Genomic DNA, 26,994 nt, shown 5'->3' with positions numbered 1-26,994 from the left:
CTATGTGTCATTATGAAGAAAGCACAGCAGTACCTCGACTTGCTTAAAAGTTTGTGAAGATTTGGCATGATATCTAGGACTCTGACAAACTTCTACAGATGTATAGGGCCGAGTATATTGACTGGCTGTATCACAGCCTGATTTGGAAACACCAGTGCCTTTAAATAGAAAATCCGACAAAAAACAGTGGATATGGTCCAATCCATCACAGGTAAAGCCCTCTCTACCATTGAGCACATCTACACAGCGCGCTGTCACAGGAAGGCAGCATCCATCATCAAGGAGGTGGTACAGGAACCTCAGGACCTACATGACCAGGTTCAGGAACAGTTATTACCCCTCAACCATCATGCTCTTGAACCAGACAGGATAACTTCACTCAATTTTGCCCCATCACTGAACTGTTCCCACACCAATGGACTCACTTTCAAGACCTCTTCAACTCATGTTCTCAATATTTATTGCTTATTTATTATCTCTTTTATATATGCACAATTTGTTGTTTTTGCACATTGGTTGTTTGCCCAATGTGTGATCTTTCATTGATTCTATTGTGTATCTTGGATTAATGTGTATTCCCACAAGAAAATAAACCTCAGTGATGTAAATGGTGATATGTATGCATTTTGGTAATAAATTTTACTTTGAACTTTGAATTGTATCTTCCCTAATTCTACTAATTCTGTTCAGTTCTGGAATATAATAGGTTGTTCTTTGAAAAGCATTCTTTTAATCACAAACTCAACTTTAATTATCATAATTCCAAACGTAACTGCAACACACCAGGTCTTCCTGATCAATGAATAAGCTCATACCTATAGTAATTCTTGTAACAGTGGAGTAGATGAATACTCCATTGCACCCCCATTCTGCAATATGGCAGACAGGCAAAACAATTTTTAATTGCAATCAAAAGTATAAGGAAAAATAAGTGATCTATTCCAGTTTCCTTTACTCCAGAGAACATAAAACAATAAAGCTGTTGTCACATCACTGAATTCAGGTAGCTCTTAGCTCCAAATACACTAGGGATTGAACCAGTCTTCAACAAAATGAATGAAGTGTTTTGCTACTTAATTGGAACAGAGATGCACTTAAATACTTCAATTTAAAATAATGGGTCACACAGACATCTCTGACGTTACTGGTGTAGCACTTTTATATAATTAAGAATTTTGACCATATAGGCCATGCTCACTTCTCACTACAACCATCAGGCAGTAGGTATGATAGAACCAATAAATCAAAAGTACATCAAAACATACAGTGAGATGCATCATTGGCACTAACAAGCAACACACCCAAGGATGTGCTGTGGGTAGCTTACAAGTGTCACCATACATTCTGTCACCAAAGGATGTTCATCATGCTTGGGAGAACAACACAGAACAGAGCAAAACAGAACATACTAACTGACAAAAGGTTTAGGTCCCACATCACTAGGTTCGGGAAAAGTTATTACCCTACAACCATCAGGCTCCAGAGCCCCAACACAGAACTGACTCTACAACCTACAGACTGATTTTCAATAACTTTCTACAAATCATGTTCTCAATATTATTTGTTCTATTTGTACAATATGCCTTCTTGTGCACGTTGGTTGTTTGTCAGTCTTAATAATGTTTTTGTAAGTTCTACTGCATTTCTTTATTTCCTGGTAAATGAATCTCAAGGTAGTATATAGTGACATATACATACTTCGATAATAAATTTTACTTTAATTTTATGTCCACATGCATTTATATCAAAACGCTGATGAAATCAGTATACTGTTACATACCTCAAGGAGATCTGTGATTTTTTTTGTGAGAATGATGTAATGGTCTTTTGGAGGTCACCTGATACCATTTTCCCACCGATGTGAGGTCACGTGAACACATGTGCGCCACACGTATATAAGGGAAAAGCTCAGATGACGCAGTTACTTTTCAGTTTTTAGTTTTCCAGCTAGAACGTGCGTCTGTGTCTCCGTTTCTGTTGCGTATTTGTTTTTATGACGCAGTTTCATTTTTAAAATGGAGTGTTATGTTCTGTTGCAAGGTACAATAGTGCTGAACTGGCAACTTTTGCTAGATGTGTTGATGTACCTTTTTCCAGCAGTATTGGAGAGCGAAGACTTTATTGAAGTACAGAACCCGAAGGATTAAGAGAAGTTGATATCGTTCAGCAGTATAACAAAGGATCGACCTTATTGAGTCTTCGTTGAAGAAGTAGTGACCTGCATCATAGATAACTCTTGCCAAAAGAGCAAGGAAGTTCATGTGAGATTTGCTCTCTCTTAAAGAAATTAAAGTCAGTTGTTTTAAACTGTTTATTTCCTGCATCGTGAATCCTTTGGACAGAACCAACAGGAAAGTCACGTCCATGAAGAAATCCTTCTCCAGAGAAGTCTCTCCCAATTGAATGTATAAATCTGTTGGACTTTCGAATTTACCATTTTAAGAACTATATCTGACTTTACAACTTTTAAGAACTGTTTTCGCATTTAACGCTTTAAGAACCAGTGCTGAGTGACGATTTGTTGAACGGCTGCATAGCGGTTAACTTCCAGTTAAGGTTTTCGTTTGTTTTTTTTATTGTTTATCCATGTTTAATAAATATTTGGTTGTTTTTATATAACCTGTCTCGGTTGATATTCAACCGGTTACATAACATAATTTGTGGGGGTTCGGCCAGGAGATGTTCCGATTTTGAGTTTAAGTGCTGGTAATTGCCATTCTGATTTGGGAAAGGGAAATACCCGATTTTTTTTATAGTTTGATTGGTGTGTGAGTGGTATTCGGCAACAATGAATATTGACGAGTTTATGGACATGCCTGACCCGGGGTCTTTAGTGAATGTGAGAAAACCTGAGGTATTGGAGATTGCTAGGAGGTTGGATATTAAAGGAATTACGAAGAATACCACAAAGGCTTTAATACAAAGAAAAATCGCTGAGCATTATATTACTTTGAAAATGTTTGAGGATGAGGTGTTAGATAGGTTTCCAATGAGTAATCTGGAAATGCAGATACATCTTGAACAGTTAAAGTTTGAAAGATTTAAAGCAGAAATGGCCGAAAGAGAGGCTAATAAAAAAAAGGAATTTGATGAAAGAGAGGCAAATCAATTAAAGAAATTTAAAGAAAGAGAGGAAAGTAAATTAAGAAAATTTAAAGAAAGAGAAGCTGAAAACCAGTGGAAGTTTGAGTTTGAGATGGAGAAATTAAGAAGGGGAAATCCATCTTCTGGTTCTACGAAACAGTTTATTGCTAGTCGTGAGGTTATTTTGATTCCTCCATTTAATGAAGCTGAAGTGGACAAATATTTCCAGCATTTCGAAATTGTTGCTCTGAGTTTAAAGTGGCCGAAGGAGCAATGGCCAGTGATGTTGCAAAGTGTAATTAAAGGCAAGGCACAACAAGTTTATACAGCTTTAAATGCTGAGCAAGTACTGGATTTTGATATTGATAAGAGGGCTTGTCTACTGAGTCCTTATGGGTGGAACTGAGAAACAGGAAAGGTATGGCCACATTAGTGGGATTGTATTACAGACCACCCAATAGTCAACGAGACTTGGAAGAGCAAATCTGCAGAGAGATAGCAGGCAACTGCAGGAAACATAAAGTTGTGGTGGTAGGGGATTTTAATTTTCCATACATTGATTGGGACTCCCATACTGTTAGGGGTCTAGATGGTTTAGAGTTTGTAAAATGTGTTCAGGAAAGTTTTCTAAATCAATATATAGAGGGACCAATTAGAGGGGATGCAATATTGGATCTCCTGTTAGGTAACAAATTAGGGCAAGTGACAGAAGTCTGTGTGGGGGAGCACTTTGGTTCCAGTGATCATAACACCATCAGTTTCAATTTGAAATGGACAAGGATAGATCTGGTCCTAGGGTTGAGGTTCTGAACTGGAAGAAGGCCAAATTTGAAGAAATGAGAAAGGATCTAAAAAGTGTGGATTGGGACAGGTTGTTCTCTGGCAAAGATGTGATTGGTAGGTGGGAAGCCTTCAAAGGGGAAATTTTGAGAGTGCAGAGTTTGTATGTTCCTGTCAGGATTAAAGGTAAATTGAATAGGAATAAGGAACCTTGGTTCTCAAGGGATATTGCAACTCTGATAAAGAAGAAGAGGGAGTTGTATGAAATGTATAGGAAACAGGGGGTAAATCAGGTGCTTGAGGAGTATAAGAAGTGCAAGAAAATACTTAAGAAAGAAATCAGGAGGGCTAAAAGAAGACATGAGGTTGCCTTGGCAGTCGAAGTGAAGGATAATCCAAAGAGCTTTTACAAGTATATTAAGAGCAAAAGGATTGTAAGGGATAAAATTGGTCCTCTTGAAGATCAGAGTGGTCGGCTTTGTGCGGAACCAAAGAAAATGGGGGAGATCTTAAATAGGTTTTTTGCGTCTGTATTTACTAAGGAAGCTGGCATGAAATCTATGGAATTGAGGGAATCAAGTAGTGACACCATGGAAACTGTACAGATTGAAAAGGAGGAGGTGCTTGCTGTCTTGAGGAAAATTAAAGTGGATAAATCCCCGGGACCTGACAGGAAGTTCCCTCGGACCTTGAAGGAGACTAGTGTTGAAATTGCGGGGGCCCTGGCAGAAATATTTAAAATGTCGCTGTCTACGGGTGAAGTGCCGGAGGATTGGAGAGTGGCTCATGTTGTTCCGTTGTTTAAAAAAGGATCGAAAAGTAATCCAGGAAATTATAGGCCGGTGAGTTTAACGTCAGTAGTAGGTAAGTTATTTGAGGGAGTTCTAAGAGACAGAATCTACAAGCATTTGGATAGACAGGGGTTTATTAGGGAGAGTCAACATGGCTTTATGCGTGGTAGGTCATGTTTGACCAATCTGTTGGAGTTTTTCGAGGAGGTTACCAGGAAAGTGGATGAAGGGAAGGCAGAGGATATTGTCTACATGGACTTCAGTAAGGCCTTTGACAAGGTCCCACATGGGAGGTTAGTTAGGAAAATTCAGTCGCTAGGTATACATGGAGAGGTGGTAAATTGGATTAGACATTGGTTCGATAGAAGAAGCCAAAGAGTGGTGGTAGAGAATTGCTTCTCTGAGTGGAGGCCTGTGACTAGTGGTGTGCCACAGGGATCAGTGCTGGGTCCATTGTTATTTGTCATCTATATCAATGATCTGGATGATAATGTGGTAAATTGGATCAGCAAGTTTGCTGATGATACAAAGATTGGAGGTGTAATAGACAGTGAGGAAGGTTTTCAGAGCCTGCAGAGGGACTTGGACCATCTGGAAAAATGGGCTGAAAAAATGGCAGATGGAGTTTAATACTGACAAGTGTGAGGTATTGCACGTTGGAAGGACAACATACAGGGTTAATGGTAAGGCACTGAGGAGTGCAGTGGAACAGAGGGATCTGGAAATACAGATACAAAATTCCCTAAAAGTGTCGTCACAGGTAGATAGGGTCGTAAAGAGAGCTTTTGGTACATTGGCCTTTATTAATCAAAGTATTGAGTATAAGAGCTGGAATGTTATGATGAGGTTGTATAAGGCATTGGTGAGACCGAATCTGGAGTATTATGTTCAGTTTTGGTCACCAAATTACAGGAAGGATATAAATAAGGTTGAAAGAGTGCAGAGAAGGTTTACAAGGATGTTGCCGGGACTTGAGAAACTCAGTTACAGAGAAAGGTTGAATAGGTTAGGACTTTATTCCCTGGAGCGTAGAAGAATGAGGGGAGATTTGATAGAGGTATATAAAATTATGATGGGTATAGATAGAGTGAATGCAAGCAGGCTTTTTCCACTGAGGCAAGGGGAGAAAAAAACCAGAGGACATGGGTTAAGGGTGAGGGGGGAAAAGTTTAAAGGGAACATTGGGGGGGCTTCTTCACACAGAGAGTGGTGGGAGTATGGAATGAGCTGCCAGACGAGGTGGTAAATGCGGGTTCTTTTTTAACATTTAAGAATAAATTGGACAGATACATGGATGGGAGGTGTATGGAGGGATATGGTCCGTGTGCAGGTCAGTGGGACTAGGCAGAAAATGGTTCGGCACAGCCAAGAAGGGCCAAAAGGCCTGTTTCTGTGCTGTAGTTTCTATGGTTCTATGGTTCTATGGTAAACAGTATATAATAAAGGCATATTAGTTGGTTCCGGAAGCTTATAGAGAAAGATTCAGAAATTTGAAGAAATCAATGGAAAAAACTTACGTGGAATTTGCCTATGAGAAATCTGTGTGTTTTGAGAGATGGGTTTCCTCTAAAAATGTGAATGGGGAGTATAATAAATTAAAGGAGTTGATTTTACTGGAGGAATTTAAAAGAAGCATTCCTGTTGAAGTGAGAACATACTTAAATGAAAGGGACACTACTACATTGCAGGAGACTGCTAAATTAGCTGATGAATATGCTTTAATTTATAAGCAGAAATTTTCTCCATGTAGAATTTTTAAAAGGAAAAATAGCACAGAGAGTCAAGGTAAATCAGAAATTAAATCTGAAGTTAGTGAGAAGAGTAAAGATGAAGGGAGGCATGTGAAGGAAAGACATTTTGGTATTATTTGTAATTATCGTAAGAAACCTGGACATGTAGTAGCTAACTGCTTTCGATTGAAAAAGAAAGAGAAAGAAGTAGTTCCAGATGCTTGTGTGCAGCATATTGAAACACCTGTAAATTCACAGGGTTTAAGAAATACTAATGAAGATGTGTCAGAGTCTGACCAAGTTAAGAGGGGATATGAAAATTTTATAACAGGATTTGTATCCTTGAAAGAAGGATCCAATTCAGTACCAATAAGAATACTTAGAGATACTGGAGCTTCTCAATCACTAATATTAGACAGTGTGCTAAAGTTTAGTGATGAGTCTGACATTGGTGAGGTAAATTATATAAGCGGAGTTGGGAGTGCCCTTATGCCAATACATTTACATAGAGTAAATTTAAGGCCAGGATTAGTTACAGGGGTTGTTAAAGTAGGATTACAATCCAGTTTACCTGTGAATGATGTTTCTCTTTTGTTAGGGAATGACTTGGCAGGTGGACAAGTTTTTCCTGAAGTGCATTTGACAATAAATCCAAATTCTGAGGAACCACAGAGGGATTCTAACACAGATTCTTCCTGTGTTGTAACAAGAGCTATGGCTAAAAAGACTGATGTACAGGATGAGGTTGTTACCCATGACAGTTCAAATAAAGATTCGAATTTTGAGGGATGTATCAGAAACTTCCTTACCTACATTATTTGATCAGGATTTTGGTGGCAAGTCTGACCAGGAAGATTTGTCTTTATCTCAGAAGGAGATGATAGCAGAGCAAGGTAGAGATCCTGAGATAGTTAAATTAAAAGAACAAGCTCTTCCAGATAGTAAAATTGAAAAAGTACCAGTGGGATATTATTTTGAAAAGGGAGTATTAATGAGAAAGTGGAGATCGCCTACAATTCCTGCTAGTGAGGAATGGGAAGTTAATCATCAGGTAGTAGTTCCTAAAATTTATCAAAATGAGATTTTAACTATGGCTCATAGTATTCCTTTGGGTGGTCATTTAGGTGTAAAGAAAACTGTGAACAAAGTTTCTAAACATTTTTATTGGCCTAGTTTAAGAAAAGATGTGGCGACATTTTGTACAACGTGTCATACGTGTCAAATTGTGGGTAAACCTAATCAGGTTACTCCAGTGGCCCCACTGCAACCAATTCCAGTATTTGGTGAGCCATTCTCAAAAATCATTGTAGACTGTGTAGGTCATTTGCCAAAAACTAAAACTGGACATCAATATTTGTTAACTATTATGTGCACAGCGTCTAGGTTTCCAGAGGCAGTACCTCTTAGGAATATAACAGCCAAAACTGTGACAAAGGCTCTTGTAAAATTCTTTACTTATTTTAGGTTGCCTAAGGAAATACAATCAGATCAAGGTAGTAATTTTATGTTGGGATTGTTTCAGCAGATAATTTATAAACTGGGAGCAAAACATATTATTTCATCAGCCTATCATCCAGAATCACAAGGAGCCTTGGAGAGATTTCATTCTACATTAAAAACTATGATTAGGACATATTGTGTGGAAAATGAAAAGGACTGGGATGAAGGTATACATTTACTACTTTTTGCAGTACGAGAGGCAGTGCAGGAATCATTAGGATTTAGTCCTTTTGAACTTGTGTTTGGGTATAGAGTTCGAGGACCTTTGGCCTTGTTGAAAGAACAGTGGATTAATAAAGAGGTACACACTAATTTGCCAGATTATGTTTGAAAATTTAAAGAAAGATTATATAAAGCTTGTAGCTTGGCAAAAGAAAATTTAAAATTAGCTCAAGAGAAATGAAGACTTGGTATGATAAGGAAGCTAGGATGAGGTTATTTAAGCCAGGAGATAAGGTGTTGGTTCTTTTTCCAGTGCAAACGAACCCATTACAAGCTAAATTTCATGGTCCTTATGAGATTAAATCTAAGGTAAATGATGTAAATTACGTGATAAAAACCCCAGATCTGAGAAAGACAACACAGCTGTGTCATATAAATATGATAAAACCATATTATGAGAGAGAAGCTGCTGCTGACTGTTGTGATCAATAATGAGTCTGATCTTGATAAAACCTTAATGGAGGATTCATCTGAAACTCATTTTAAACCCAACATTATTTCAGCCAGGTTATTCAAAAATTCTCAAAAATATTGATGAAAAATTAGCTCAATTACAGCCAGAGCAGAGGGAGCAGATGAAACAGTTATTTTTTTAATATAGAGATTTATTTCCAGACGTCCCTAGAAGAACCACCGTAGCTACACATGATGTAGATGTTGGAGATGTAAAACCCATAAAACAACATCCGTTTTGAATGAACAGGGAAAAATGTGAACTTGCTGAACAAGAAATTAAGTACATGTTAGAGAATGATATTATTAGACATTCTAATTCAAATTGGAGTTTACCATGTGTTATGGTGCCTAAGCCAGACCATAGTATTAGGTTTTGTAAAGATTAGGAAGGTGAATGCTGTGACAAAAACTGATGCATATCCAATCCCTAGGGTAGATGATTGTGTGGATAAAGTTGGACAAGCCAAATTCCTTACAAAAATTGATTTGTTAAAAGGTTATTGGTGTGTTCCATTGACAGATAGAGGTAGAGAGATTTCAGCATTTGTAACTCCATCTGGGTTATATGAATATAATGTTCTTCCATTTGGGATGAAGAATGCACCAGGTACTTTTCAGAGGATGATTAGTAGCGTGATTCAGGGATTAAAAGATACAGATGCCTATATTGATGAAGTTGATTGTCTGGTAGCTTATTTTTCTAAGAAATTTAATGCCCATCAAAGAAATTATTCAACAATAGAAAAAGAATTGTTATCTCTTGTTTTAGCTTTACAACATTTTGAAGTGTATATTAGTACTACTCATAAACCACTCACAGTTTATACCAATCACAATCCGTTAGTGTTTTTGAGTAAGATGAAAAACAAAAATAGAAGATTATTAAATTGGAGTTTAATGTTACAGGAGTACAATATTTTGATCACTCATATTAAGGGTAAAGATAATGTGATTGCTGATTGTCTATCTAGATGTTAAATGTACAATGAAAATTTGTTTTTATGGAGTGGTATTTTAACATTTGTAACACTCCTACTGTATATTGGTTTGTAAAGTGCTGAAATATCAGACTGTATATATTGTGTATGTTGTAAATTTCATACCTTGGTTTTTTTTGTATAAATTGTAAATTGCTAAAATTTTGTTCTTTGAGACCAAAATTTTTTTTGGAGGGGGGTGTTACATACCTCAAGGAGATCTGTGATTTTTTTTTGTGAGAATGATGTAATGGTCTTTTGGAGGTCACCTGATACCATTTTCCCGCCGATGTGAGGTCACGTGATGACATGTGCACCATGGGTATATAAGGGAAAACCTCAGATGACGCAGTTAGTTTTCAGTTTTTAGTTTTCCAGCTGGAACGTGCGTCTGTGTCTCCGTTTCTGTTGCGTATTTGTTTTTATGACGCAGTTTCATTTTTAAAATGGAGTGTTATGTTCTGTTGCAAGGTACAATAGTGCTGGACTGGCAACTTTTGCTAGATGTGTTGATGTACCTTTTTCCAGCAGTATTGGAGAGTGAAGACTTTATTGAAGTACAGGATCTGAAGGATTAAGAGAAGTTGGTATCGTTCTGCAGTTTAACAAAGGATCGACCTTATTGAGTCTTCGTTGAAGAAGTAGCGCCAAAAGAGCAAGGAAGTTCATGCGGGATTTGCTCTCTCTAAAAGAAATTAAAGTCAGTTGTTTTAAACTGTTTATTTCCTGCATTGTGAATCCTTTGGACAGAACCAACAGGAAAGTCGCGTCTATGAAGAAATCCTTCTCCAGAGAAGTCTCTCCCAATCGAACGTATAAATCTGTTGGACTTTCGAATTTACCATTTTAAGAACTATATCTGACTTTACCGCTTTAAGAACTGTTTTTGCATTTAACGCTTTAAGAACCAGTGCCGAGTGACAATTTGTTGAACAGCTGCATAGCGGTTAACTTCCGGTTAAGGTTTTCGCTTGTTTTTTTTTATATTGTTCATCCGTGTTTAATAAATGTTTGGTTGTTTTTATATAACCTGTCCCGGTTGATATTCCTTGTTGCCGGTTACGTAACAATACAGAAATTAGCTCTTTTCACTGGATCAGATTTGGGCCATTTCTGCATGCCATCTGTTAGTTGATTCTTAGAGATGCCATGCAGTGCCTTGATTGAAGCACCTCAAAAAGATCTTGTGCCTCAGTTCCACTTTCCTGCTCAATTTCCACCTCCTCAAATTCTCAGCCTTCAAAGCACATCCACTGCCATCTTAGATAAAGAATTCCAAAGAGACAAGTTCTCAATGGTCATCTGAAAGGTCAGCCCCTTATCCTGAAACTCTTTATAATGGGTAGTCAAAACTGCCAAATACATTACCAGCACCAGTCTACCCACCATCAAGGATATATATACAGAAAGGTGCTGGAAAAGGGCCAGTAACATCATGTTACCCTGCTCATGGACTTCGTCCCACTCCCATCAGGGAGGAGGTGACATTGCATCCATGCCAGAACCACCAGATTTAAAAAAACAGTTACTTTCTCCATCTCTCCACATCCCCAACCACCACTACTTTATCATTTCCTGTCAGTCACCTTATGTACAGACATTCCCATGCTGAACATCACCGTATGGACATATATGTATATAACCTATCCTATATATTTATATTTATTGCTTTTTCTAATTTTTTAATTTTATTGGTGTTTTTTGTGCTGCATCAGTTCCAAGTAACATTTATTTTCTTCTTCCTTACACATGTGCACTGGAAATAACATTAAACAATCATGAATCTTGAATCCTAAATTCATGTTCTCAGTATTTCTTTTGTTTATTTGCACAATTTATCTTTTTTTGTACTTCAGTTATTTCCAAGTTTTTATGTACTTTTTTTTGTAAATTCTATGGTAGTTGTTCAGTTTCCTGTAAATTCCTGATAGAAAATGAATCTCAAGGTAACATTTGCAACCAGTGGCTATTTAATTAGGTACCCTCTGCACCCAATAAAGTGGCCATTGAGTGCACATATGTTCAGTCTTCTGCTGCTGTAGCCCATCCACCTCAAGTTTCGATGTGTTGAGCTTTCAGAGATGATCTTCTGCACACCACTGTTGTAACAGTAGTTATTTCAGTTACTGCCACCTTTCTGTCAACTTAAACCAATCAGGCCATTCTTCACTGACCTCTCTCATTAACAAGGCTTTTCACCCACAGAACTGATATCACTGGATTTTTTTTTTGGTTTTTCCACACTATTCTCTGTAAACTCTAGAGACTGTTGTGCATAAAAACCCCAGGAGATCAGTGTTTCTGAGATGCTTAAACAACCCTGTCTGGCACCAACAATCATTCTACGGTCAAAGTCATCTAGATCACATTTCTTCCCCATTCTGATGTTGGTCTGGACAGGCTACAAATTCTCTTGACCAAGACTGCATGCATAAAAGCACTGAGTTGCTGCTACATGATTAGCTTATTAGATATTTACATTAAAAAGGTGTACCTAATAAAGTGGCAACTGAGTGTATGTATTTTGATAATTTATATACTTGTTTGTTGAGATATAGCACAGAATTTGCTGACGATACAACCATTGTTGGTAGAATCTCAGGTGGTGACGAGAAGGCATAGAGGAGTGAGACACGCCAACTAGTGGAGTAGTGCCGCAGCAATATCCTGGTGCTCAATGTCAGTAAGATGAAAGATGGATTCCGGAAGGATAAGGCAAAGGAACACATACCAATCTTCACAGAGGGGTCAGAAGTTGAGAGAGTAGATAGTTTCAAGTTCCTGGGTGTCGAGATCTCTGAGGACCTAACCTGGTCCCAACATATTGATGCAGCTATAAAGAAGGCAAGACAGCGGCTATACTTCATCAGGAGTTTGAAGAGATTTGGTATGTCAACAAATACACTCAAAAACTTCTACAGAGGTACGTGGAGAGCATTCTGACAGGCTGCATCACTGTCTTGGTATGGGGGGGGGGCTACTGCACAGGACTGTAAATTTAAACAGCTCCATATTGGGTACTAGCCTACAAAGTACCCAGGACATCTTCAAGGAGCGGTGTCTCAAAAACGCAGCATCCATTATTAAGGACCTCTAACACCTAGGGCATGCCCTTTTCTCACTGTTACCATCAAGTAGGAGGTACAGAAGCCTGAAGGCACACACCCAGTGATTCAGGAACTGCTTCTTCCCCTCTGCCAACCAATTCCTAAATGGACATTGAACCCTTGGACACTACCTCACTTTTTAAAAAATTATATAGTATTTCTGTTTTTGCACTAATTTTAATCTATTCAATATACTTATACTGAATAAGATTTACTTATTATTATATATTTTTTTCTTCTGTATTATGTATTGCATTGAACTGCTGCTACTAAGTTAACAAATTTCACATCACATGCCACTGATAATAAACCTGATTCTGATTCTGAATAAGCCCATCTGGCCCTTCGAGCCGCAACGATGAGCAACCCCCATATAACCCAAGCCTAATCAAGGTTCAATTTACAATGGCCAATTAACTTACCAACCTGTACGTCTTTGGACGGTGGGAGGAAACCAGAGCACCCTGAGGAAACCCATGCAGTCAAGGGGAGAATGTACAAACTCCTCATAGTCAGGAGCGGGAATTGAAACCTGGTTGCTTGTACTGTAAAGCGTTATGCTAACCACTACACTACTTACTTTGACTTTGTATAAGCTCCGATTGTACGCTTGAGTCTAAAGAAACAACTTCTCAATCCCTTTCAACCATTCCAGTGCCAATTAAGAGTCTTTAAATTACACTGAATTTAGGTTAATCTCATGTAATATTTCTTCATTGGACAAGCCTCTCAATTGAGAAATCAAGGTGATAAATCTGTAATACACCAAATCCATTTAGCCACCTCTTGTTATGAAAGCTTTGTAATGCCCTGGTTCATATTTTATTGTTATGCTGTATGTATTTCATTTAGCAGTTCTATAAGAGCAGTCTGTTCTGCTGTCATCCTGTTTGGGTTGTTGTTGAAGATAAGGGATGATGAGTTATGTGCGCCATCTAATGAGGATGGTAGAATTAGGGGGAATTTTTCTTGGTGAGGGACACTAAGGTTGGTCTTGGGTTTTGTTTTGTTTTGGCAGGAAATGAAGAGAGAAGACGCTAGGGAGAACCGGTCGTAGCATACGATCCGGTGAGAGACCCGTTTGTTTGAGATGGATTGCGAGCAACGTTTGGAAGGTGGTGTGTGCTTTCACACTGACCGAGGGCCCAGCGTGTGAGTGACAGAGAAATTCAAGATGAGCTCCAACTTGTACACATTTGACTGTTTAATTAAAATGGGTCCTTTTCTTTTAGTTATTCTTTACTAACCCTATAGTTAAATTAAGATTCATAAATATAATTCCTTTAATCGTATGCAGTGTACTATCTATTATTTCTTGGCACTAATTTGTAACAGGGTAGTAAATTACACAGCATCCACACAAACTGGAGTTTGGGGCAGTAGAGCCATCTCAGTCTCATGAGTTTGGCAGGACCGGAGAGTTTTTTCCCTAGACTTGCGCAGCCAAAGAAACTGGGGGTTTCAGCTTGCATAATGAAGTGGGTACACCAAAATGCTCCCACTCTATTCCCAATCTTCCCTTCCTACTTTCCAAAAGTCAGCAATCTCCACTTTCAGACAAGTCCATTTTCACAGTACAGAAGTGACAATCCATGACCTAATCCCATTGTCCCTGATGATCAGAAGCTAGAATGCTGCATGAAGTTGCTTTCAACATGGAATTTGTGGGTGTAGGAAGGCAGTCTCTCATTTTGCTTCCGTCAATTCAAACGGCAATTATATCAGTGTAAGCAGGCAAAGGCATGATGCATTTTCACCATGGGACCTCCTACGGTCAGGTGTCCTACCAGAGTCTACAACTGAGACACGTGGGCAAAGTGTGCAAGAACAAAGATAACAATAGAACTAAACCACAGCTACTATTTTCCTCAGATGACAATACGACAGAGGAAAGTAATAAAAAGAATAAACTACAGAAACGTGAGAGAATCACTGCCAACAAAAGGGAAGGGCAGGAGAAATACATTTCAGCAAAATAAATCACATACATTTTGCTCTGGAAACACTGACTTGTCCAATGTACATGTTTTCAAGTTCAGATTCAATGATCATTCAGTCATACATGAATACCCATGAATACAGCCAAATCAAACATGGTTACTCCAGGGCTAAAATGCAAAATGCAGTACCAACAATCACACACGGCAGCAGCAGTGCACATATAGTACATACAAGATAGCAGTAAACATACAGTCACACAAAACATACATATATTTGGCCTGCCCCAATCCAGCATGGACGCCGCAGCACACTGCCTCCAGCATCTTCTCTCTATGCGGGAGGAGAAGATGGTGGCGCGCCTGTGTGTGCGCAGCTCTCCGGTGAAAAATGATATCGTATCTGTTAAATAGGGGCCATGGACAATTCTGATTTGATGGAGAATGGACGTGAAAGCACAGAGGAACATCTGGAGAAATTTCTGAAATGCCCGTTCGCTGCTGTCGTTACTGTGTGGTCGGGAATCTTTCAGAGGGTAGGCCTCAAAATCCCCGCCTTGCTTGCTTTTGGCGACCAAGAAGGAGGTCGAATCGTTCGGACAGAGATGGCGCTCAGTACTCGGTGTCGCAGAGCTGATCAGAGCTTGAAGTTTTCGGTTGACTCAGAGTCGAATTGTGGTCGGCATGGCAGGGAGAGTTTTTCTTCCTTCTCCCGTCTGCGTGAGATGAGGAACATTTGAGAAACTTTGAACTTTACTGTGCTCATGGACTTCTTCATCAAATTATGGTATTGTGCACTGTTTGTAACTATATGCTATAATTATGTGGTTTTGTCAGTTTTTTTCAGTCTTGGTCTGTCCTGTGTTTTGTGATATCACACCGGAGGAAATAATGTATCATTTCTTAATGCATGCATTACTAAATGACAATAAAAGAGGACTACATGTCTTTATAATCTAATCTGAGCGGTTGCAACAGGTGGGCCTGCAGCATGAGTCCTAGTCCATTCTACAAACAAGGCCACTCAGTTCCCCCACCAATAAACCAATAAATTGGACTTGCAGTATTCTACACTGCCAATGTCCAACAGGGTCTTGCAATCAGAAGAAAAACATCAAAAACATTCACTCGCTGTTAGACTGCACAACAACTCTGATGCCTTTCTGTAGCAGGCAGCAACATGGTTGCACAAAGTCCAGCTCCTCCAAAATCGAGTAACTTGCTGATGGGGGTAGTTCTACAGTCCTTGAAGTTCTGAATGTCCAGCAGCGTCTTGCAATCATAAAAATGTCAAAGGCACTTTTGGTTTGCCCCAGAGAGACAGCCACGTTGCCAATGCATAAATTTAGTCAGTTGAGAAGTCTCAGCCCAAAATGTCAACTGTTAATTAATTTCCATGAATTCTGCCTGACCTGCTGAGTTCCTCCAGCATTTTGTGTGTGTTGCTATGAAATAAATTTGTTTGCAACAAGTTACCACATGGCTTTATTGTCAAAGGCGACATTCATAAGCAGTTTTCTCGGGGAACTCTGATTTAACCAATTTGGAAGTTTTGTGAAAACATTAGCACTAGGTTTTAAGGCTTCAGCTAAACAAACAGATGTATACAAAAGTTTTTTTTAAATTACGTGAATACAAACTCATGGCAGATCCCCTATTTCCAATCAAGAATGTAACAAATTTCATACCACAAGTTATACTATTTTATACAGTTTAGAGCAAGTCACTTTCCAGTTGTTAAACCGTAAATACTGGATAGTGTGTACAATCAAATAATTCAATGCTTTAAATTTATCCCTTTTTTTTTAAAGGAGAAGTGACACCATGTCAACTGAAACATGCAGCGAAGTGTATCGATTCTGCCAATACGAACACATTCCCAGGATGTGCTGGGGGCAGCCCACAAGCATTGCCAGATTTCTAGTGCCAATATAGCAAGCCCACAACTCACTAATCCTAACCCCTACATCTTTGGAACGTGCAAGGAAACTTAAAGCATGTGAGGAAACCCACACAGTCGTGGGGAAAATGTACAAACTCTTTAAGAGACAGTGGCAGGAATTGAACCTGGGTCACAGGCACTGTAATAGACTTACACCAACCACTATGCTACCATGCCACCCATTTCAGTGATATTTCACTTATTCCTCTCTTCTCCTTGACATTATTACAATTTTTACAATGATGATTTCCCCCCAGGTTATCTGCAATTCAACAGTTAAATGCAGGAAGCTACATGACAGAAACAACACACAGGCAGAATGACTCACAGCTATTTTGTTTATAACTCTCCGTAGGGATCTGGCTAATTTCAGCAATAAATTGCTTTTTACACTAAATTAACTTCAAAATATTTTTCATCATTTGCACTACTTATTTACTTACTACCACTCCAACACATATGCTTATATGAAGATTGGGGAATGGGTGTTCAGACAGTCCCCAGGTTATGCAAGGGTTTTGTTCCTCTGAACTGTTCATAAGTCTATTCCTCTGTCAGAAATGTCTGTTTACATAGCTACAGTGCCTATAAAAAGTATTCACCCCACCTTGGAAGTTTTCAAGTTTTATTGTTTTACAACATTGAATCACAGTGGATTTAATTGGGCTTTTTTGACACTGACCGAAAGATTTTTTCGCATCAAAGTGAAAACAGATCTCTACAAAGATATCTAAAGTAATTACAAATGTAAAATACGAAATAATTGATTGCTTAAGTATTCACCCCCCCCCCTTTAATGTGACGCACCAAATCATTGGTGTAGCCAATTGGCTTCAGAAGTCATATACAGTAATTAGTTAAATGGAGATCTATTTTTGGGGACCTGTGTGCAGTCAAGGTGTTTTAACTGATTGTAGTAAAAAAAACACCTGTATCTGGAAGGTCCAACTGCTGGTCAGTCAGTATCCTGGCAAAAATTATACCATGAAGACAAAAGAACACTCCAAGCAACTCCGCAAAAAGGTTATAGAAAAGCACAAGTCAGGAGATAGATACAAGAAAATTCCCAATCACTTGGATTACAGTTAAGTCAATTACCAAGAAATAGAAATATGGCACAGCTGTAAATCTGCCTATACCAGGCTGTCCTCAAAAACTGATTAACTATGCAAGAAGGGGACTAGTGAGGAAGGCCACAAGAGACCTATGACAACTCTGGAGGAGTTACAAGCTTCAGTGGCTGAGATGTGAGAGACTGTGCATACAATTGTTGCCCAGGTGATTCATCAGTCACGGCTTTATGGGAGAGTGGCAAAAAGAAAGCCACTGTTAAAAAAAACTCACATGAAATCTCAGCTAGAGTTTGCCAGAAGGCATGTGGAAGGTGGCTCTATGGTCTGATGAAACCTAAATTGAGCTTTTGGCCATTACACCAAACGCTATGTTTGGCATAAACCAAACTCCGCTTATCATCAAAAATACACCATCCCTACCATGAAGCATGGTGGTGGCTTCATCACGCTGTGGGGATGTTTCACTGCAGCAGGTCCCGGAAATCCTGGAGGAAAACCTGACGTAGTCTGCAAGAGAACTGCGACTTGAGAGATTTGTTTTCCAGCAAGACAATGACCCAAAGCTACACAGGAATAGCTCAAAAACAACAAAGTTAGTCCTGGTCAGAATCCAGACTGCAATCCAATTGAGAATTTGTGGCCGGACTTGAAGAGGACTATTCACTCATGATCCCTATGCAATCTGACAGAGCTTGAGCAGTTTTGTAAAGAAGAATGGGGAAAAATTGCAGTGTCCAGATGTGCACAGCTGATAGAGACATATTCACACAGACTCAATGCTGTAATTGCTGCCAAAGATGCATCTAATAAATACTGACTTGAGGGGGGTGAATACTTTTTTCAGCACTGTACCTATATTGTACTGCTCTATAGACAGGGCATCAAATATTTACCCAAATGATACTCATAATTAAACTAATGGAATATATACCATATCAAGTCATCCACAAATACCATGAAATATTTTATCACTAGAAAAAATGCTTGAAAATACATGGGAGAATTTGTGTTAAAATGGATTTACACCGTCAGGTCTTTCGTAACCCAAGGCGCCCCTAAACTTCCAATTTCAGATATTGTGGGCAAACGTGAAACCTTCCTAGCAAAGTACAACATAATTCAGAGAGTGAAAAGTGAGTTTAAACTCTCACTTTGCAGTGACAATATCAGGTGACTGCCTCTCTTAAGCATCATGGCTTCTCAGTGTAGAATCAGTACAAAGTAGTCATCAATTTTTGCCATATTTTGTCCTGAGCTGGAGGAAATGATCCAAAGGCAAAGCACAGGGGATCCTAAATAACAGTCCAAGTGTTCCTTTCCACCATCACCATCGCATTACAGCCTCAGTGTATGCTATTCACAAACTTACTCAAACTAGTGTACTTTACCAAAGCTTCTTCACAAGCACTTCCCATATCACTCTACAATGTAGACACTAGGTGTACAAGAATGGCATCTTCTCAGCCATACTTCATAAGGAGTTTGAGGCGATTTGGTGTGTCACCAAAGACTAGCAAATTTCTACAAATGTACTGTGGAGTGTGTTCTAACTGGTTGCATCACCATCTGGTATGGATATGCCAGCGCAAGGGATTGGAAAAAGCCAGAGGGTTGAAGACTCAGTCAGCTCCATCATGGGCACTAGCCTCCCACCACTGACAACATCTTCAAAAGGCAAAATCCATCATCCAGGAAGAACTCCTCATTACTACCATCTGGGAGGAGATACAGGGGTCTGAAGAACCACACTCAATGATTTAGGAACGTGAACCCAAGAACACTACCTCACTATTTTGCATGTTTTTATATATACATTTTTATTGCAATTTATGGTCATTTTTACATATTGCACTGTACTGTTGCCACAAACCAACAAATTTCATGACATATCTCATTGATATTAAACCTGATTCTGATATCTACTACAGAGACAGTGTGGTGAAGATTCACTAGATTGGTTCCCAGGATGGTAGATTTGTCACAAGAGATTGAGTAGACTTTTGTTCGCCAAAGCAGTGGTCTCAAAGTGGGTGGGTGGGGGGTCATGACACTCGGGCATTAAAAGATGAACTTGCAAATTTTATTCTATATACAACTCAAACCCACAAAGAATAGACAGGGTGTGGCTGCCTGCTGTGTACATCTTAGCTGCTGTTCTAATAGAAGAAAGTCTTTGTCTAAGCTGTAATTTTAAAACTAATCGCTGTTTCCAAACATTAATATATGGTAGCTTTTGCCTATGTTAATGGCTAGATTACACCAATTATATTTTAAAGAGAGGCCCTCCATTGGTCATGGTCGACCATGAATGTTGTGTCGTAGCTATATATGCAAGCTAGGACAGTGCAATATGGACAGCAACTGTTGCCCACGAAGCAGGCTCCCTCCTCTTCTCGCAGCTGATGAATCCAAAGGAAGGACAGAGACCAAAACAGTTTGGCACCAGCAGAGTCGCAGAATTTGGCAATTGGCACTGAACTCACCATAGGACTGTCTCAGGGACTCCAGCTCCAGATTTTTCCCCTTGGGGTTTACTCCTGAAGCCTTCCCCTCAAGCGGGTACCGTCACAAGGCAGAAGAGGTTTGAAATCAGTTCTCCATTACACCATTATTGTTAGTTTAGGTGAACCATATGGATAAGGTGAGTCAACTGAATTATGATGAAAACCACTGTTCTGAAGTTTAACATGGATATGAGGTAACCTCATCGAATCCGGCATTTTTGGAGGACTCAACAGGGTCAATATGGAGAGGCTAAGGAGTCCAGAATGAAGGAGCATGGTATTATCTAACTAGCATGATACTATTGCAGCGCCAGCAATCCGCATTCATTTCCACCACTGTTGGTTAACAGGTTGTATGTTTTCTGTGACCAGGTGGGTTTCCTCCAGGTGTTCTAGTTTCCTTCCACTTTGCAAAGATGTACAGGTTAACAGATTCATTGGGCACATGGGTGTAATTGTTCAGCAAGGACTTGTTTGGCCAGAAGGGCCTGTTACCGTGCTGTAGGAAACCCATGTAGTCATGGAAAGAATGTATAAACCCCTTAGAGACTGGTGGGACTTGTACTATTATCAGCCAGTTATTAAATTAATGGCCAATAATCTACAATATCTGTTAATAAATAAACATTGGCTTTGATGCCCTTACTCTTCCTTGAATAATAGAGGAAGTAATAAATTACCATTACATCATGGCTGATTTATTCTCCCTTTCCACCCCATTCTGCTGCCTTCTCCCTGTAACCTTTGACTCCCTGACTAATCAACCTCCACTTTAAATATACCCAATAACTAGGCCTTCATGGCCATCTGTGGCAATGAATTCCACAGATTCATCACTCTCTAGATAAAGGGATGTCCTTCTATTTTGAGGCTGTTTCCTCTGGTCTTAGACTCTCCCACTATATCAAGGCCTTTCAATATTTGATAGATTTCAATGAGATCCCCCCCATATTCTTCTAAACTCCAGCATTTATGGGCCCAAAGCCATCAAATGTGCCTTGCATGTTAACCTTTTCATTCCCAGATGGTCTAATTTTACCCCTATGTCTTATAGAAATAAGCAAAGGAGATAAAGACTAAGATCTATGTGGGCTGAAGGACCTGCTTATAAGCTGTAGTGTTCCATAATTCTATGAAAGACTCATAATACAGTTTCTGCCATGACCCATTCTCACTTTCTCCACCATAAACATGTGGACTGTACAAATTGGGACAATCATCACCAGTATTGGTTTATAACTGTCACATGTATCAAGATACAGTGAGAAGCTTGTCTTGTCTACTGTTCATACAGATCAGATCATTACACTGTGTATTTAGTTAGAATAAGTAAAAACAATAACAATGCAGAATAAAGCATAAAAGTATAGTGCACACAGGCACTAAAGTGCAAGATCGTGAGATAGATTGAGTCCATTTCTTAAAAATGACATGTACACCATACATGGAACTGAAAATACCAGTCATTCACCTCACAGTCAGGAAATTCACGGATCAGAGTGAAACATATCTCCAGAATATACACTTCTATCTGCAAGTAATCATCTGTACTGCACTATACCTTAAAAAACAGAAGATTTGCCAAATTATTTGCTTTAAAAAAACTAGAATGCTGACAATGAACCAGACTGCAAGCCTGCATCCTCTCAAGGGCTAGTGCATTAATCCTTTTCCAGTGATTTCTGTTTGACTGTGCATGGGTAGCAGGTACATGGAAGCCCATCTTTACAATAATCAACTGCTAACTCTAAACGAAAAACCTCAAGTACCTTGACTTCAGTGCTAAAATAAGCAAGATTCCAGCAGACAGTGACAGAATCATAACTGATTCTGACTGATTTCCCTTGAACTTCTAACTAGAATTAATCAGTGATGAGCAACTAAACCATGTGCCCACACCATTCTGAGATTTGGACGAACAATGCAGAGATATAATTTCAGAATTCCACCCTGGCAACAGGACAATTTAAACTCAAGAGGTTCTGCAGATGCTAGAAATCCAGAGCAACATGCACAAAATGCTGAGGAAACTCAGCAGGTCAGGCAGCATCTATGGAGGGGAATAAATAGTCGATGTTTCAGGCCGTGACCCTTTTTCAGGACTCGGCCCAAAGCATCGACTGCTTATTCAATAGACAATAGGTGCAGGAGTAGGCCATTCGGCCCTTTAAGCCAGCACCACCATTCACTGTGATCATGGCTGATCATCCACAATCAGTATCCAGTTCCTGACTTATCCCCATAACTTTTGATTCCACTATCTTTAAGAGCTCTATCCATCTCTTTCTTGAAAGCATCCAGAGACTTGGCCTCCACAGCCTTCTGGGCAGAGCATTCCATACATCTACCACTCTCGGGGTGAAAAAGTTTTTCCTCAACTCCGTTCTAAATGGCCTACCCCTTATTCTTAAACTGTGGCCTCTGGTTCTGGACTCACCCATCAGCAGGAACATGCTTCCTGCCTCCAGCATGTCCAATCCCTTAATAATCTTATATTTTCAATAAGATCCCCTCTCAGTCTTCTAAATTCCAGAGTATACAAGCCCAGTCGCTCCAATCTTTCAACATATGACAGTCCTGCCATCCCAGGAATTAACCTTGTGAACCTACACTGCACTCCCTCAATAGCAAGAATGTCCTTCCTCAAATTTGGAGACCAAAACTGCACACAGTACTCCAGGTGTGGTCTCACCAGGGCCCTGTACAGTTGCAGAAGGACCTCTTTGCTCTTATACTCAATTCCCCTCGTTATGAAGGCCAGCATATTCCTCTCCATAGCTGCTGCCAAGACCTGCTGAGTTTCCCCAGCATTTTGTGTGTGTGTTTCACTGGATTTCCAGTATCAGCAGAATCTCGTGTTTATGTATAATTTAAATTTGAATCACCTTGGAATCTGAGTATCAATGGTCATAAAAATAGCATTTTCCTCCCCATCCTGGCCATATGTGAATCTAGACCCACAATGATATGGATCAATCGGCTCACCAAGATATCCAGTTGTTTCTATCGTTAAAATGAGAATAAAACCCACAAGCAATGAACTTGTAAATGTCAAGTCACTCTGAACTGAAACTGACCTTGTCCAGACTCCTGTCCAACAGCCACATCTACAGTTTTGGTAAATAGGATACTTAACCGATGACCACACAATAGTCAACAAGGACAGGCCACTTCTGTGCTTCACGACTAATCAAACAAAACACTCAGAATGTCTAACTTCATACTGTTCACCTATCAGTAGGGCACTGAGGAGTGCGGTAGAACAGAGGGATCTGGGAATAAAAATCCTTAATTCCTTAAAAGAGGCATCACAGGGTCACAAAGAGAACTTTTCAGATATTGACTTTCACAAATCAGAGTATCCAGTACAGGAGTAGGGAGGTTATGTTGAAGTTGAAACATGACAGTTTTTTATTGATTCTATTGTATTTCTTTGTTCTACTGTGAATGCCTGCAAGAAAATGAATCTCAGGTTTTATATGGTGACATACACGTACTTTGATAATAAACTTACTTTGAAATTTGAAGTTGTATAACACATTGGTGAGACCTAATTTGGAATATTGTGTGCAGTTCTGGTCACTGCCCTACAAGAAAGATGTACATAAGGTTGAAAGAATACAGAGAAAATTTACAAGGATGCTGCTGTGATTTGAAGACCTCAATTATCGTGAAAGGTTGAATAGGTTAGGATTTATAGGAAAATGATAGAGGTATATAAAATTATGAAGGGGAGAGATGGGTTAATTACAAACAACCTTTTTCCACTGAGGTTGAGTGAGACTACAACTAGAGGTCATAGGTTAAGAGTGAAAGGTGGAATATTTACCTGAGAGAAGACTTCTTCACTCAGAGAGTAATGCAAGTGTGGAATAAGCTGCCAGCAGAAGCAGGTTTGATTTCAACATATAAGAAAAGTTCACACAAGTACATGGATGCGAAGGGTATGGAGGCATATAGTTCAGGGATTACTGTCAATGGGACATGGCAGAATAATAGCCCAGTACAGACTAGTTGAAGACTGAAGAGTATTTTTCTGTGTTGTAGTGCTCAATGATTTTGGTTGCAATGTGTCATACCTTTTAAGTGCACTGCAGGTGCTTTGAGGCTGTTCCAACATCTCCCGAATGAAAAAAAGTTTGAATTGTAAAATTGTTGTTTCATTAGTCACTGCGTCACAAGGCACAGAACATCCCTTTTGGCCATTCTGACCATCATGTACCCACCTGTACCAATCCTATTTACCAACAGCCTGGCTATTGCAAGGTCAATTCAGCTCAGGTTCACTGCTACTAAATGAATAAGGTGAATGCCCACTCAATAAACCACCAACATGCCCAACAGCTCATGGGGGAAGACCCACCCCAACTAACCTTATGGGGAATAGGCAGAATAATGGTTCAGCACAGATTAGATGGGCCAAAAGGCCTGCTTCTGTGCTGTAGTGCTCTATGACTCTACCACTGGAGTATTTAAACAAGGGTGACAGCAGTGCTCAATAATGGCTGAACAGCACCATCTCTTCTAGAACAAAGGATGGCTTAAATACTGTTGGCACTCTCAATGACACCCACATCCAGTAGGGAAGGGAAATAAACTCTTTGTACCTGAATGTTGTCACCAGAAATTATGCTAATTTTGCATTACATCATTGGTACCCTACATCATCTTCAAAGAATACAAAATTAAGCTACTAAAACCAAGAATTAACAGTTTGAACAGTCCCACAGGAATTGCACAACAGCTTATTAGTCAGACTGAATTGTGCTACTATTTTCACAGTATAATCTCTGCACAACATTTGAAATTTACAATCTTAACACAAATTTCACAGGACAACCAAACAGCACTTTCATCAGTAATTTCAAATTTTCTTTTTGTAAAGTTTGCAATATAGCATGAGACACAAGAACATAAATTTCTATTCTCCATACTTCAAAAAAAAGTGAAAGAAATAGTCGATCATTTATCATTGGAATTTCTATTAATGATATTCTGTCAAAACCAGAATGACTTAAAACATAAGACTCTCAGCTTCAAAAAATAGTTTAACCCATTAGCAAATGACATGTACAATTTATAAACACTGTTAAACACGTGTCATCTCATATTGTAAAGGAATTAATATCATTCAAGAGCAATTTCCTCTAGAAAGTACGCAGAGCAGGGACGGTTCCGAAGTGACAGGGTGACAGGAATCAATTCTACACACAACTGGTAGTGAAAGTCAGTAACTGGCTCATAGAAACTAAAACTCTGAATGGACTGAAAAGTTAGATTTAATTTTAAGGACAATGTGAAATATACAACCAAGACAAAAAAAAGATTATGTTGCAGATCTGGTGAAGAGGACTGGCAGCTGCTGAGGTGCACAGAGTAAAATGCTATCTCTAAATAACACAGACACAGCAACGCGGGTCATCCAGCTCCAAATGTTCCACGGGAAGCACAAAAGGAAGATTGGGACAGCAAGAGAGGGAAGCTGTGGAGATAGACTCGGGGAAAAATTACTCAGGGAAGTTTGTGGTTGTGGGGAGGAAGAGTATAGGAGGGGGGGGCCTGGTGAGAGGAAAAGGACAAGGGGAGAGAGAGTTGTGGGAGGGGGCTCAGGGGAAAAGGCGTAACAGGTGGGGGAATGAGAGGATGGTGATTGGGGAGGTGAAGGGAGTTGATTGAGATGGGGATTGAAGACAGAGAATGGTGGGAGGGTAGGAGATTGGAGGAGGAGAAAGTGAGGGATTGGAGAAGGGCGAGGGGATTGAGAGAACAGGAAAGGGGAGGGATTTGGGAGGAAGGGGTCAGGGTTAACATGATTGCAAGGGAGGGAGAGAGGATTAACATGATTGCAAGGGAGAGAGGGAGGATTAACATGATTGCAAGGGAGGGTTAACGGGAATGCGAGGGGGATGGGGGTTGGTTAATGGGTTTGCAGGGGAGGGAGAGAAAGAAGGTTAACGGGATTGCAGGAAATAAAATTGAGGTACGGGGGAAGGAACTCCAACAAGAGGCTCAATAACAAGGGGCGGGGCCCGCTACCCCTAGACCATCCATAGCGACTGACGGACCGGCGACACGCTCCCCGGACGCCGAAGCCGAGGGTGAGACTCCGGGTCGCCTCACTCAGGCCAGGGAGCTGGGGTTGCCCAATAACGGGACGGAGAGTGCGTGGGGAGGGCGGAGAAGACATCGGGGTTGAGGACCTCCTTCACACCCCCCAACGCATGGCTCTCTCGGACGGAGCTAAGAGCCGGCGCACCGCACTCTCTCTCACCTCAGGATGCAGCAGCGGGCCACAGGCCGCCTCCTTCTCCAACTCCTCCAGGTGACGGTCCGCCATCCTCAGGCGTCCTGCTGCATTCTGGGAAACGCAGTCGCCGCTGCCGCACGCCAGGCTCTACCTGTCGATCGCAAAGAACGGCTCGATCGCTGAGCCCGACTAATCGATCTCCGCCAGGGCGACCGATCGAGTTGCCTCCCCTACGCATGCGAAGTTCTTTGTCAATGACTGATTTCCGCATTCCGATCCAAACATTACATGCTGCACGTACCAATCCCTTGTATAACTGTCATCGAGGTAGAACAAGGTAAAACAATAAAAGTAGAGGGTCAGCAACTTTAAATTCCTCGGTGTTATCATTTAAGAAGACTTGTCCTGGGCCCAGCACGTAAGTATAATTACGAAGTACAGCGTCGCCTCTACTTCCTTGGAAGTTTGTAAAGATTCAGCATAACAGTTAAAACTTTGACAAACTTTTGCAGATGTGTGGTGGAGAATATATCGACTGGCAGTATCACATACTGGTTTTGAAATACCCTACTGTTTTGTGCACTCTATGCAGTCCTGGGTAGGTCTGTAGCCTAGTGTAGTTTTATGTTGTTTTTTTATGTAGT

At 40.0% G+C, this 26,994-nt stretch overlaps 1 protein-coding gene across 2 annotated transcripts in view; it reads right to left on the bottom strand.

Moving 5' to 3' along the window:
* zdhhc17 (zinc finger DHHC-type palmitoyltransferase 17) overlaps window positions 1-26,494 on the bottom strand; it is a 138,803-nt gene extending 112,309 nt beyond the window's left edge. For both annotated transcript variants that reach the window (XM_063058450.1, XM_063058451.1), the window contains exon 1: window positions 26,375-26,494. In XM_063058450.1, coding sequence (XP_062914520.1) covers window positions 26,375-26,440 — 66 coding nt within the window. In that variant the 5' untranslated portion in view covers window positions 26,441-26,494. The remainder of the gene's footprint in view (window positions 1-26,374) is intronic.
* Window positions 26,495-26,994: the final 500 nt, after the last annotated feature.

Source organism: Mobula hypostoma, chromosome 9 (assembly GCF_963921235.1).
Source record: "Mobula hypostoma chromosome 9, sMobHyp1.1, whole genome shotgun sequence".
NCBI classification, from domain to species: Eukaryota; Metazoa; Chordata; class Chondrichthyes; order Myliobatiformes; family Myliobatidae; genus Mobula; species Mobula hypostoma.
Note: the sequence above shows the minus strand (reverse complement) of the source record. Positions and strands in the feature narration are given on the sequence as shown.